Consider the following 12,762-nt stretch of genomic DNA (forward strand, 5'->3'; position numbering starts at 1 on the left):
CAGGTAAGGTGACTGCTAGAGGTAAAGTCTCTGTTATTGGGAGCCACAGTTAGGATCCAGGAGAGGTGACTGCTCAAGTCACTCTTTCACCTAGCAAGTCTTGTGTATGGATCCCAGAAATTAATGGTAGTAGTGGTCCTAAACATGGAACCCGCTGGGCAACGTACAGTTCCCTCGGCATCTCTACAGACCTGCATGAAGTTGTGTTGCTAAAATCAGGCAAAAAAGTATTGTTGGAGAAACATTTTAATAATCTTCAATCCCTGAGGTGCCATGGTGAAGGGTCTTTTTACCTTTATTTTACAAGGCTGTATAATTTTTTTTTTTTTCTTTTATTACTCAGTGTAGGGGGCAGATTGTTGTATTACTGGACATATCTGCCCTTCTGTCCCTGTGGTAGATATGATGGCCGTCATGTTTCTTAGCAACGGCTGATAACTCTAGGAGATGTTTTTGACTTTAGGAGGAAATGTTCAGTAATTTTTTGAATCGGGTAAATAAGATGGAAAGATGTAAATGAGTCCTATCTAACACTGAGAGAGTTTTTGTGATTTTGAGCTGTGTCCGAGCATTGAACCGCTCCACCACAATAGACCTGTTCAGCTGTGTATGATTCATGGTCCACAACCTTCCGGGACCCTTGTCATTTAATTTTTTATTTTTTGCACAATCCGCTGGAGTCCCATAAAAGAAGATATTTACTCGCCCCCTCGATACTTTTCCTGCCTGATACAGCTGTGCTTCGCGATTTCCATTCCTGTTTTCAGTATTGTTTCATAGACCAAATGAAAAAAACAAAGAATTTTTGAAATTGTTTTGATCCCTAATTTCATTAACATATGTCCATAAGAACGAGCATGGTGCCTAGGGGGACGTTTTATACATCACTAACACACAACTATTTTGTCCATTTTGTCCATTTCCCTAGACGCTGGTGAGATCATACAGGCGTAAACCTATCAACAGGTCCAAGTCAGTGGTCACGTCCATAAAGCTTTAGGAGATAAGAAGATTTTTTGAGAGTGAAAACATTTCCAATAAACTTGGACATGAATTGGGAAAGGACTTTTGGCTATATATAGGAAGACTTTCAGTAGTACGGTGGGATCCCCATACATAGGAGTGCTGACATATACCATGTTGTACTCCCTGCGGGCCGATTTAGTTTAATAGACCAAACAGTGATAACATTCAGCCCATGTTAAGTACGCCCTCCAGAGACGAGTGAGGGACAGGGATGGGTTTGTAGAACTTGTTTATTAGGTTTCCATCACCCCCTGTTGTCCTGCAATCTTGTATTTGGCCCAGACAACCCCTTTTAACTCAGGACGCCTGCTGCAACTATGCTGTAGTACATGTTGGTATACATTTTTGCCAGTATATGATGGTTACCAGCTACGTACTGCTGAAACGCAAAGTGATTCCAGGCTATGTTAATCTAAATTATGGATGCAAATGGACCCCCTCTAAACCATGATACTAAAGCTAACCCCCTCAAAGACTCATTGTGTAACTCCATAAGACTCATTGGAAGCCTCATTGGTCCCACCAGGGAACCCACAAGAGCCTTCTATAGAGACTTTCCCTCACACAGTTGATGAGTTTGTTACAATTTATCTAAATAGGTAAAGGCAATAAACTCAGAGTCCGGGACACAGAAGAGATCTACAGAACAAAGGCAAGATCTATGGACCCAGGAGAGATCTACAGGACTCAGGAGAGATCTATGGGACACAGGAGAGCACTAGGAGACACTGGAGAGATCCATGGGACACTGGAGAGATCCACGGGACACAGGAGAGATCTACAGAACAAAGGAAACATCTATGAACCCAGGAGAGATCTACCGGACCCAGGACAGATCTATGGGACTTAGGGAGCTCTAGGAGACACAGGAGAGATCCACGGGACACAGGAGAGATCCACGGGACACAGGAGAGATCCACGGGACACAGGAGAGATCCACGGGACACAGGAGAAATCTACGAGACACAGAAGAGATGTATGATACAAAGGAGAGATCTATGGGACACGGGAAAGATCTACGGGAAATGGGAGATATCTCGGAGACACAGGAGACATCCACCGGACACAGGAGAGATCCACCGGACACAGGAGAGATCCAAGAGACACAGGAGAGATCTACAGAACAAAGATAAGATCTATTGACCCAGGAGAGATCTACAGGACTCCGGGGAGATCTACGGAACCCAGGACAGATCTATGGGACCTAAGATGCCTTTACACAAAGAGATTTATCTGACAGATTTTTGAAGCCAAAGCCAGAAGTGGATTTGAAAAGAGGAGAAATCTCAGTCTTTCCTTTATGACCTGTACTCTGTTTATAGTCTGTTCCTGGCTTTGGCTTAAAAGATCTGTCAGATAAATCTCCCTGTGCAAAGGCACCATTGGGGAGCTCTAGGAGACACAGAAAAGATCCACGTGACACAGGAGAGATCCATGGGACACAGGAGAGTTCTAGGAGACACAGGAGAGTTCTAGGACACACAGGAGAGTTCTAGGAGACACAGGAGAGTTCTAGGAGACACGGGACAGTTCTAGGAGACACAGGAGAGTTCTAGGAGACACGGGAGAGTTCTAGGAGACACGGGAGAGTTCTATGGGACACGGGAGAGATCTACGGGACACGGGAGAGATCTACGGGACACGGGAGAGATCTACGGGACACGGGAGAGATCTACGGGACACGGGAGAGATCTACGGGACACAGGAGAGATCTACGGGACACAGGAGAGATCTACGGGACACAGGAGAGATGTATGATACAAAGGAGAGATCTACGATACAAAGGAGAGATCTTTGGGACACAGGAGAGATCTAGGAGACACCGGAGAGATCTACAGGACACAGGAGAGATCTGTGATACAAAGGAAATATCTACGGGACACAGAAGGGATCTCATCGGCTTACCCATGGTCTTCAACATGTGGGTGTCCAGTTGTTGGGAAACTACATCTGGGCATACTGGAAGTCCACAAGTTGGAGATGATTGCCCTAGGAGGTGGCTAGGTGGCCATATAAAAAAAACACCCAAGGTCCTCTACACTGGAGCAGTAACATGTGGTTATTTTTTGCCTGGTTACAGATACGGTTGAGTTTGTTCAGTTCACTCAAGGTCAGGTTCCTGACAGCAACAATAAGAACTTCATTAGGATCTCAAGTGTTTTTACATCGAGATTCATTAGAAACGTCTTGTGTTCGGCAATCACTGAATACTCTCTGATTGTCCTGCTAAAGTTTATCACATAATGGGATTTTCAGACATGCAACAACTAAGGCTATGGATATGCTTACCAATATTTCGACTCCAGCAAATACTAAGCTCCAGCCCAGTCCAACCCAGCAACTTACCCCCCTACAGCCTCTCCTGTTTGTGTGATGCAGTGCACCCAAGCACTCCCACACAATGGCACAACCCCTTTGATCACAATTGTTAACTGTTACTTTTATTTGAAAAAAAAGGTGTGATAAAGTTAAAATAAATGACAGCCTTCAGAATGGCAACATCCCAATTGGCAAACCATCTAATGGGCATGGCAACCTCCCAACTTACCAACCATATAATGGGCATGGCAACCTCCCAACTTACCAACCATATAATGGGCATGGCAGCCTCCCAACTGGCCAACCATATAATGGGCATGGCAGCCTCCCAACTGGCCAACCATATTATGGGCATAGCAGCCTCCCAACTGGCCAACCATCTAATGGGCATGGCAGCCTCCCAACTGGCCAACCATATAATGGGCATGGCAGCCTTCCAACTGGCCAACCATATTATGGGCATGGCAGCCTCCCAACTGACCAACTATATAATGGGCATGGTAGCCTCCCAAATGGGCAACCATCTAATGGGCATGGCAGCCTCCCAACTGGCCAACCATCTAATTGGCATGGCAGCCTCCCAACTGGCAAACCATCTAATGGGCATGGCAGCCTCCCAACCTGCCAACCATATAATTGGCATAGCAAGCTCATGACTGGCTGTCCACCTCCTCGACTGTCGGGGAAGATGGTTGACTGGTTGTCACGGTTGTTACTTCTCAACGGATACAGTCTGCCTAGAGAAGACTCTACCAGCAGAGCCCAGATCTTATAGATAGGCTTTTTACCCCATCCTTTTAGTGCGGATTGGTAAATGGTAAGCTAATGCCAAAGAATGATCAGCTAAGCCAGCCATGCATGCGTTATAGCAGCCAGCTAACAGCCGTCTAGGCGCAGGTTGCTGCATCTGGTTATCATTGGATGTCTATTGCTCACAGAGGACAAGGACAAATGTGGCTACCACTGGTGCCGTTTGGCCACAATATCATAGGCACAATCACTTCCCTTCTAGAAAATAGAGTCTACATTGTCTAGAAACAGCGCCCCTTTTGTTCATGGGCTGTGCCTGGTATTGCAGCTGAAGTGAATAATGTTGAGCTTTTTTAAATCCCCTCTGTGTGTCTGTCCCTTTAAGAGCACTTGCCATAAAACACAGAAAAACATGATTTTATAGAGCTGGAGACCGATTCTCGTTATTTCTGCTTGTTATTTCCCACATTCTGGCTGGCGAGCTCTTGATCTTTCGCTGATTTGGTCACATGATCCTCTTAATATTGTTAAGTATGTAAAACGCTGAACTCCTCTGCTTCTTAACTTGACCCCACTTAATGTCTGACAGCTGGGGACGAGGTTCACTGCGGAAAATGTGTTTCTTAGAAATCCATTACAGGACGAGCCCGGCGGAGAAACCATAACACGACTTATCTGTAAAAACAAGCGTATATGGGGGCTCACTCTCACGGGGGAGGCATGGGCTAAGGTGCCCCGGCAAAGCTGTGATTAACCTTTTATGGACCCATGTGGAGTCTCCATGAGGCTGTATCCTCCCCTACAGGCACAGATCCACAATTCAGCCTGGATCTAAACTTCTAGTATTGTCCTCTTGGGCCCTTCCAGTGTCTAATAGTTTTGTCATTTTTTCCAAAAATCTAGATCTCTCCCAGATTTACCCACTGGACCCTGGATTGGACGTTTCCCATTGTTTTCTTTGTCATTTTTCCGTACTGTATTACCAGTATTAAATACCCATTGTGTTTAACCCTGTGATCTTTGGAGAGGTATAGGAAAAGTCACACAACTTCAAAACTGGGACCTCATGGCTTTTCCCCCCGATGGATGATTGATGTCAAGTGTCGGGCATTTCAACCCTATTGTTCTCAAAGAGCAAAGCTGCCTCCAGAAGAGTCTGGTAGCGGTTTATTCCCCCTCTCTGCACGTAACATTAAAGTTAATGGAAGGATTGGAAGTGATCAGCCCAGCGAATGTTCGGCCAACATGGACATCTTAGGGGGTATTCCTAGTTCCATGCATTTTCTGTATATACTATGCTATGGAATTCCTGGCATCATCATTCACTATAATGCCCCAAACTGTTTAAATCTTTGTGCGGCTGTACTGACACAGGGTGACAGTTTTGTTAAGAGATGAGCGCAGCGGCCGAGGTTCGGGTTCGAATGAACCTGAACTCTCGGCTTCTGATTCCCACTGTCTGCCGGCTCCATGGAGAGGGTGGATACAGCCTGAGGACCGCCTAGAAAACTGGGATACAGCCTATGGCTATGGCAGACAGCGGGAATCAGAAGCCGAGAGTTCAGGTTCATATGAACCCGAACCTCAGCCGGTTTGCTCATCTCTAGTTTTGTTGTTCCCAGCATCATAAGGAATGATGATTCCAGGTAGGGATGGTCCCAACCTGCCGAGGTTCGGGTTCGTATGAACCCGAACGCTCGGCATCAGATTCCCGCTGTCTGCCCGCTCTGTGCAGCGGGTGAATACATAAAGTTATACAGATTTGTAAATTACATCTATTGAAAAATCTCCAGTCTTCCAGTACTTATAAGCCTGTTGTTAGGAGACATCTGTCTCTAGTAACAGTTGGATCAGGACACTTTCTGTAATTTGTCCTGATCCAACTGTTACTAGAGACAGCTTTCTTCTAACAACAGGCAATGGCCAGCAGATTGCCAAGAATGGGAGACCCCTAGTGGCCAAGGCTTTAAAGCAGTTTGAAACAACAGAGACCACTTAAAGTGACTGTACCACCAGGCCCAGGCTGAAGCAGTGGAGGCGGCCGACCCACCCTTAGTGGGAGGAAACCCCCGCCCCTCTATGATAGGGTTCCATTGATTCTAATAGAGCCAGTCATGGAGGGGCTGGAGTTTCTTCCCACTGGGGGTGGGTCGGCCGCCTCCAGTGCTTCAGCCTGGGCCTGGTGGTACAGTCACTTTAAACAAAGTACCTACCTGCCATCTTATGCAGCGGAAGCCTTTGTTTCTTCCTTGTGTTTTAATGGGAAATTTCTTTTCCACAAATGACTTTTTGCTAAATTCACAATGGACTTAATGTGTTACCAGCAAATAATCCTGTGTGGATGGGGTACGGCTCCGGTACGTGCACCTGTGCCATCATGCATTGTGTAACAAACACTTACTGCCTGAAGGGCTTTTAGCAGCGAAATTGATGCTCGACGTGTTTCCAGCAGCTGCGTTCCTTCCTCGCCTCTTTTGTGTGTTTCTTTTAGTAACTTTAATGCATTATGCCTCTTAAGGTTCGGGAAAATAAACTAAAGCAAACAGGCGATGGTAGAACTAATAGTCAATTCCCAGGGTTAAATTATTTCATTATACATAAAAGGTGAAAATAAAAGCAGGTGAAGTACCACTCATTGCCCACCGGGGGAGCTGTACAGAAGCTTTAAAGAGGAAGCTCACCCACAAATGTTTTCTTTCAAATCAACTGGTCCTAGTAAGGGCCAGAGATTTGTAAGTTGCTTCTACCAAAAAATCAAGTCTTCCAGTACTTATCAGCTGCTGTATGCAGGAAGTGGTGTTTTCTTTCCAGTCAGAGCAGGTGAGATTTTCTATGGGGATTTGCTCTTACTCTGGACAGTTCCTGACATGGACAGAGGTGGCAGCAGAGAGCACTGTGTCAGACTGGAGAGAATACACCACTTCCTGCAGGACATACAGCAGCTGATAAGTACTGGAAGACTGGAAATGTTTTAATAGAAGTAAATTATAAATCTCTGGCACTTTCTGGGACTAGTTCATGGTGATCAACCCCTTTAATGTGTATTGTAATCTCAGGAATATGCTGCATATATCCATTGAACAGCATAGGTGACTACACCAACATAAAAACATTTACCACACGGTATACAGCTCCTTTATTAGGAACCTATAGGAGTACACAGCGGGATACAGGACAGGGTCCCAGCATGCTGCATGTCCGAGTCGGTCATGAAGAATTTCTCTGACGTACCGGATGACGGCAGCATGGCTGCTTTCCCTGTGTCCTGAATGGCAGATATGTTTAGTTAACCTGCTTTCCTAGTGTCCTGAATGGCATATCGCTTTGGTTACTCTGCTTTCCCAGTGTTCTATATGATATATCTTTCTAGTTATCCTACAGTGTTGTGAATGACATATATGCTTTAAGGACCCTACTTTCCCAGTGTCCTGCATGGCATTTCTGTCACGTTACTCTAGCATCTCAGTGTCCTTAATATCGGCCAAGCTACTCTGCTTTTCTACTATCCTATATGGCCTATCTACCTAGTTATGCCATTCAGGACACTGAGAAAGCAGGATAACTAGGTAGATGTGCCATTTAGGACACTGAGAAAGTAGGATATCTACCTAGTTATCCTGCTTTTCTAGTGTCCTTAATGGCACATCTCCCCAGTTAGCCTGCTTTCCCAGTGTCCTGAATGGCTCATCTACCTAGTTATCCTCCTTTCCCAGTGTCCTGAATGGCACATCTACCTAGTTATCCTGCTTTCCTAGTGTCCTGAATGGCCCATCTACCTAGTTATCCTGCTTTTCTATTGTCCTGAATGCCACATGTACCCAGTTATCCTGCTTTCCCAGTGTCCTGAATGGCTCATCTACCTAGTTATCCTCCTTTCCCAGTGTCCTGAATGGCACATCTACCTAGTTATCCTGCTTTTCTATTGTCCTGAATGCCACATGTACCCAGTTATCCTGCTTTCCCAGTGTCCTGAATGGCTCATCTACCTAGTTATCCTCCTTTCCCAGTGTCCTGAATGGCACATCTACCTAGTTATCCTGCTTTTCCATTGTCCTGAATGCCACATGTACCTAGTTATCCTGCTTTCCCAGTGTCCTGAATGGCATATCTACCTAGTAATGGCGCCATAAAGCAGCACCCAGGAATATCATTGCTTAATGTAGCCCAGGAAAGCTGAATGGCATCTACGAAGTAAAAGACCATTATGGCTGCCACCCAGCTTTCCCAGGATCAGATAACACTATAAATTATTATTGAAGCCGCTGCTGTAACGATTTCTATGTTTTTCAGGTGTCAGGACAGGAAGGAGTCGCCTACACCCAGGAGAAGGAGCACGAGCAGGCGCTGACTTACTTCACCCTGGCCGTTATAGCCAGTAATAATAACCCTAAGTACCTCCGCCAGCGCGCTACCTGCCTCCTCCACATGGGGCAGTATCACAGCGCAGCCACAGACATGGACAAGACTATCCAAAGGCACAGCGCCAGCGACCTGCAGAGCCAGGTGCAGGACTTCTGCTGTAAGGGGCACCTCCTGCTGCTTCAGGGGGAGGACCAGGCCGCCTGCACGGCCTACATGAAGGCTCTCAGCCTGGACAGCTCCTTCGCCCTGTCCGCCATTACTAATACACCAGGAAAGCAGCGGCTGGCCGAAATATTCTGCCAGGTCTCACAGACATATCACGAGCAGAAGCTTCTAGAAGAGTCGTGGAAGGTGACCGAGTGCGGATTACTGATCGATGAAAGCAACCAGGAGATGCGGAAACTGCGAGCCAGGATCAAAAGGGAAGCGTCAGGGTGTATCGTCCACTAAGGAGAAGGAATAGGGATCTATAGGGAATGTATCCAACCAGTAATAGTGGTGACCACTGGGGGCAGTAGTGAGCACTGGGGTAGTAAGCATAGCAGCTTAGGTAGTATGGGCAACAGGTCACACTATCAGGGCCAAGGGGTCCCAATGCATGTCCCCAGAAGGAGGGTAATGTGACCCCACTAGCAGAATAGTGAGTGCAGCTCTGGAGTATAATTCAGGATGAGTAATGTAATGTATGTACACAGTGACCCCACCAGTAGAATAGTGAGTGCAGCTCCGGAGTATAATACAGGATGGAACTCAGGATCAGTAATGTAATGTATGTACACAGTGACCTCACCTGCAGAATAGTGAGTGCAGCTCTGGAGTATAATACAGGATGGAACTCAGGATAAGTAATGTAATGTATGTACACAGTGACCTCCCCAGCAGAATAGTGAGCACAGCTCTAGAGTATAATACAGGATGTAACTCAGGATCAGTAATGTAATGTATGTACACGGTGACTCCACCAGCAGAATAGTGAGCACAGCTCTGCAGTATAATACAGGATCAGTACAGGATCAGTAATGTAATGTATGTACACAGTGACCCCACCAGCAGAATAGTGAGTGCAGCTCTGGAGTATAATACAGGATGGAACTCAGGATCAGTAATGTATGTACACAGCAACCCCGCCAGCAGAATAGTGAGCACAGCTCTGGAGTATAATACAGGATGGAACTCAGGATCAGTAATGTAATGTATGTACACCGCAACCCCGCCAGCAGAATAGTGAGTGCAGCTCTGGGGTATAATACAGGATGTAACTCAGGATCAGTAATGTATGTACACAGCGACCCCACCAGCAGAATAGTGAGTGCAGCTCTGGAGTGTAAAGTGTCTCAGTTTTTTTGTATATTACAGCTATATTTGAATCATACTGAAAGCTTTACTTGCCCTCTAAAACTATTATCAACCTTTTTATTGGTTTGTAGTGATTATTTAGCTTTTGCTGCATATATAGTATATGGTGGACATATCTTGTATCCAGTGCAGAGTCCGTAATAACCTGAGATTTCCACCCTTCATGGTGTAGAGAGGGCTCACAACTCGAGCCACTGGTAATAGCCAGCACAGAGCAATTTGTTGCCGACTATTTTAACAATAGAAATGTTGGTCCGGAGGGGGAATCTGCTTCCTGCCAAGCTGAACCATTGTACTCCTGTAGCAATCAGGTGCAGAAAACATCCATCAATGCAGTACATATATACTACATTGATTTCTAGGAGCAATCATGGTATTGCTCATAACAGTCTCCTGGGGGGGTTGCTACAAAAGTGTAATAAAAAAAAAGGTAATATATAAATAAATCCATCCAATAAAAGCCCCATAATTCTTTTAACTGATGGGGTTTGTAGTTCATAGGAGAAGATTGCTCACCTTAACTTACAATGAATGTATCATATGTGATGTAATATATACACCTCTACACTATTGTAGCAGATTACAACCTGTCGTGTAAAGGGTCAAATGAATTATTATTTACACCAGGGATGGGGAACCTTCGGCCCGCCAGATGTGGCAAACTACAATTACCATCATGCCTGGACAGCCAAAACTGATGGGAATTGTAATTTTGCTACAGCTGGAGAGCCGGAGGTTCCCCATCCCTGGTTTACAATCTTTAAGGGAAAACTCTGGCAAAAAAAAATCTTTCAAATAAACTGGTGTAAGATTTAATAGACGTAATTTGCTTCTCCAAATCTCCAGTCTTCCAGTACGTATCAGCTGCTGTATGTCCTGCAGGATATGGTGTATTCTTTCCAGTCTGACACAGTGCTCTCTGCTGCCACCTCTGTCCATGTCAGGAACTGTCCAGAGCAGCAAATCCCCATAGAAAACCTCTCCTGCTCTGGACAGTTCCTGACATGGACAGAGGTGGCAGCAGAGAGCACTGTGTCATACTGGAGAGAATACACCACTTCCTGCAGGACATACAGCAGCTAATTATTTTGAAATAGAAATAAATTAGAAATCAATATGTTTCTATAACCAGTTGATTTCAAAGGGGAAAGAATGCTGGAGTACCCCTTTAATATGTGTTACTTATTATTATTACAATGGAAAAAAAATTAAAGACAATTAAAGAAAAAAGTCTTTTTCCTTCCAGCACTAAAGGAAGGAGATCTCGCTCTAGCATTCACTGCACTGTCAGCGCATGCGCTCTAGAACCCTGAAGTTGCTGGAGATCCGGAAGAGCAGGTAGTACAAGGACTGGGGAAGGAGAAGACAGCGGGGGACGGGATCTAAGAAGAGCCAGCATGTCAATCTTCCTCAAAGGAAGTGGGACGGCTGTAACAATAAGCTAAGACTTCCTCTTCTGTCTGGGATTATATGAAGAGGGGGCTGTACATAGAGATAGAGATTCGATATAAAAGATCACAGATCAGCCCCCCCCCTCCCTATGGAATAACCTCTTCATAGGTCATAGAGCATGCCCAGACCTCTTCAAAGGTCATAGAGCATGCCCAGTAATGATATATTTTTTTATTGATATAATCCCATCTTATTCAATAGCGCTGTACACAGCTTGTCATCACTCAACTGGTCCCTGTCCCCTTTAGGGCTCACAATCTAAATTCCACTATCTATATGTTCTGGAGTGGGGGATGAGACCCTCACAAAGATAGGGAGAACATATAAACTCCTTGCAGATGTGTTCTCGGTGGGATTTCAATCGAGGGCCTAGATAACCACTGAGCCACCCCATTCATTTCAATGTGACAGCTTCTGCCTATTGTTGCCTACGTCCATTGAGCTTGCTGTAAAGCATATTTCAAAAAGCTGTTAAAAGGATTGTTTACCCAATTTTTTTTCTTTCAAATCAACTGGTGCCAGAAAGTGCCAGAGATTTGTAATTTACTTCTATTTAATAATCTCCAGTCTTCCAATACTTATCAGCTGCTGCAGGAAGCGGTGTATTCTTTCCTGTCTGGAGAGCAGGAGACGTTTTCTATGGGGATTTGATGCAGCTCTGGACAGTTCCTGACATGGACAGAGGTGGCAGCAGAGAGCACTGTGTCAGACTGGAGAGAATACACCACTTCCTGTAGGACATCCAGCAGCTGATAAGTACTGGAAGACTGGAAATTTTTTTTATAGAAGTAAATTGTAAATCTCTGGAACTTTGTAAAACTTTTTTTTTCAACTACCCCTTTAACAGCTCAAACAAGATCATAAATGATATTATAATAATAATAATAATATTTAAATTTAATAATAAAAAAAATACAAGCATCTGGCTTAGAGACGCATTCCCTTCCAAGCAAGCTGTAGGTGTAGCTATAGGGGTGTAGAGGTGGCAGTCTGCGCCTGGCCCAGATGCCCCTCTGCCACATAAGATCATCCTATCACATATCTCCAACCACTACGTGATGCAAGAAGTCCATAGTTGTGATGTCATGTGACCACTGCAGCCAATCACAGGCCACATTGATGATGTCACTGTAGACAAGGAGATGATTGATTTATCAGACGTGTAATTGAAATCGTCCTTGAACTCGCGACGTCTTCCAATCCGCCTTCAAACACCCAAGACGCCTGGAATGTATAATTTTTCAAACGCCTTCAGTTACGATGTATCCAGAGCGTTACGGGCAGGATTAAAAAAAATAATTTTAAAAATCTATTTCGGGCCATGTAATAAATTGTACTTTCTCAGGGTGTATGAGGGTGAGTGGTTTGAGCTGATTTCGGCTGGTGATCCTCAGAATTGGCCCGGGAGGGAGGCTCGCAGGGACTGATTAGCATGCGGCAATTTCAAGGCTCTGTAGAGACACCGTCCTTGCGTCCACAAGGTCACTTTCAATAAAT

The 12,762-nt window shown here is 45.1% G+C and overlaps 1 protein-coding gene across 1 annotated transcript in view; it reads left to right on the forward strand.

Annotated features, from left to right (window-relative positions):
* The window catches only part of TTC34 (tetratricopeptide repeat domain 34), a 47,938-nt gene extending 38,669 nt beyond the window's left edge, over window positions 1-9,269 (forward strand). The window contains exon 7 of the mRNA XM_069947565.1: window positions 8,386-9,269. Within this exon, the coding sequence (XP_069803666.1) occupies window positions 8,386-8,907 (522 nt within the window). The 3' untranslated portion in view covers window positions 8,908-9,269. The remainder of the gene's footprint in view (window positions 1-8,385) is intronic.
* Window positions 9,270-12,762: the final 3,493 nt, after the last annotated feature.

This window comes from Dendropsophus ebraccatus, chromosome 12 (assembly GCF_027789765.1).
Source record: "Dendropsophus ebraccatus isolate aDenEbr1 chromosome 12, aDenEbr1.pat, whole genome shotgun sequence".
In the NCBI taxonomy this organism is placed as follows: Eukaryota; Metazoa; Chordata; class Amphibia; order Anura; family Hylidae; genus Dendropsophus; species Dendropsophus ebraccatus.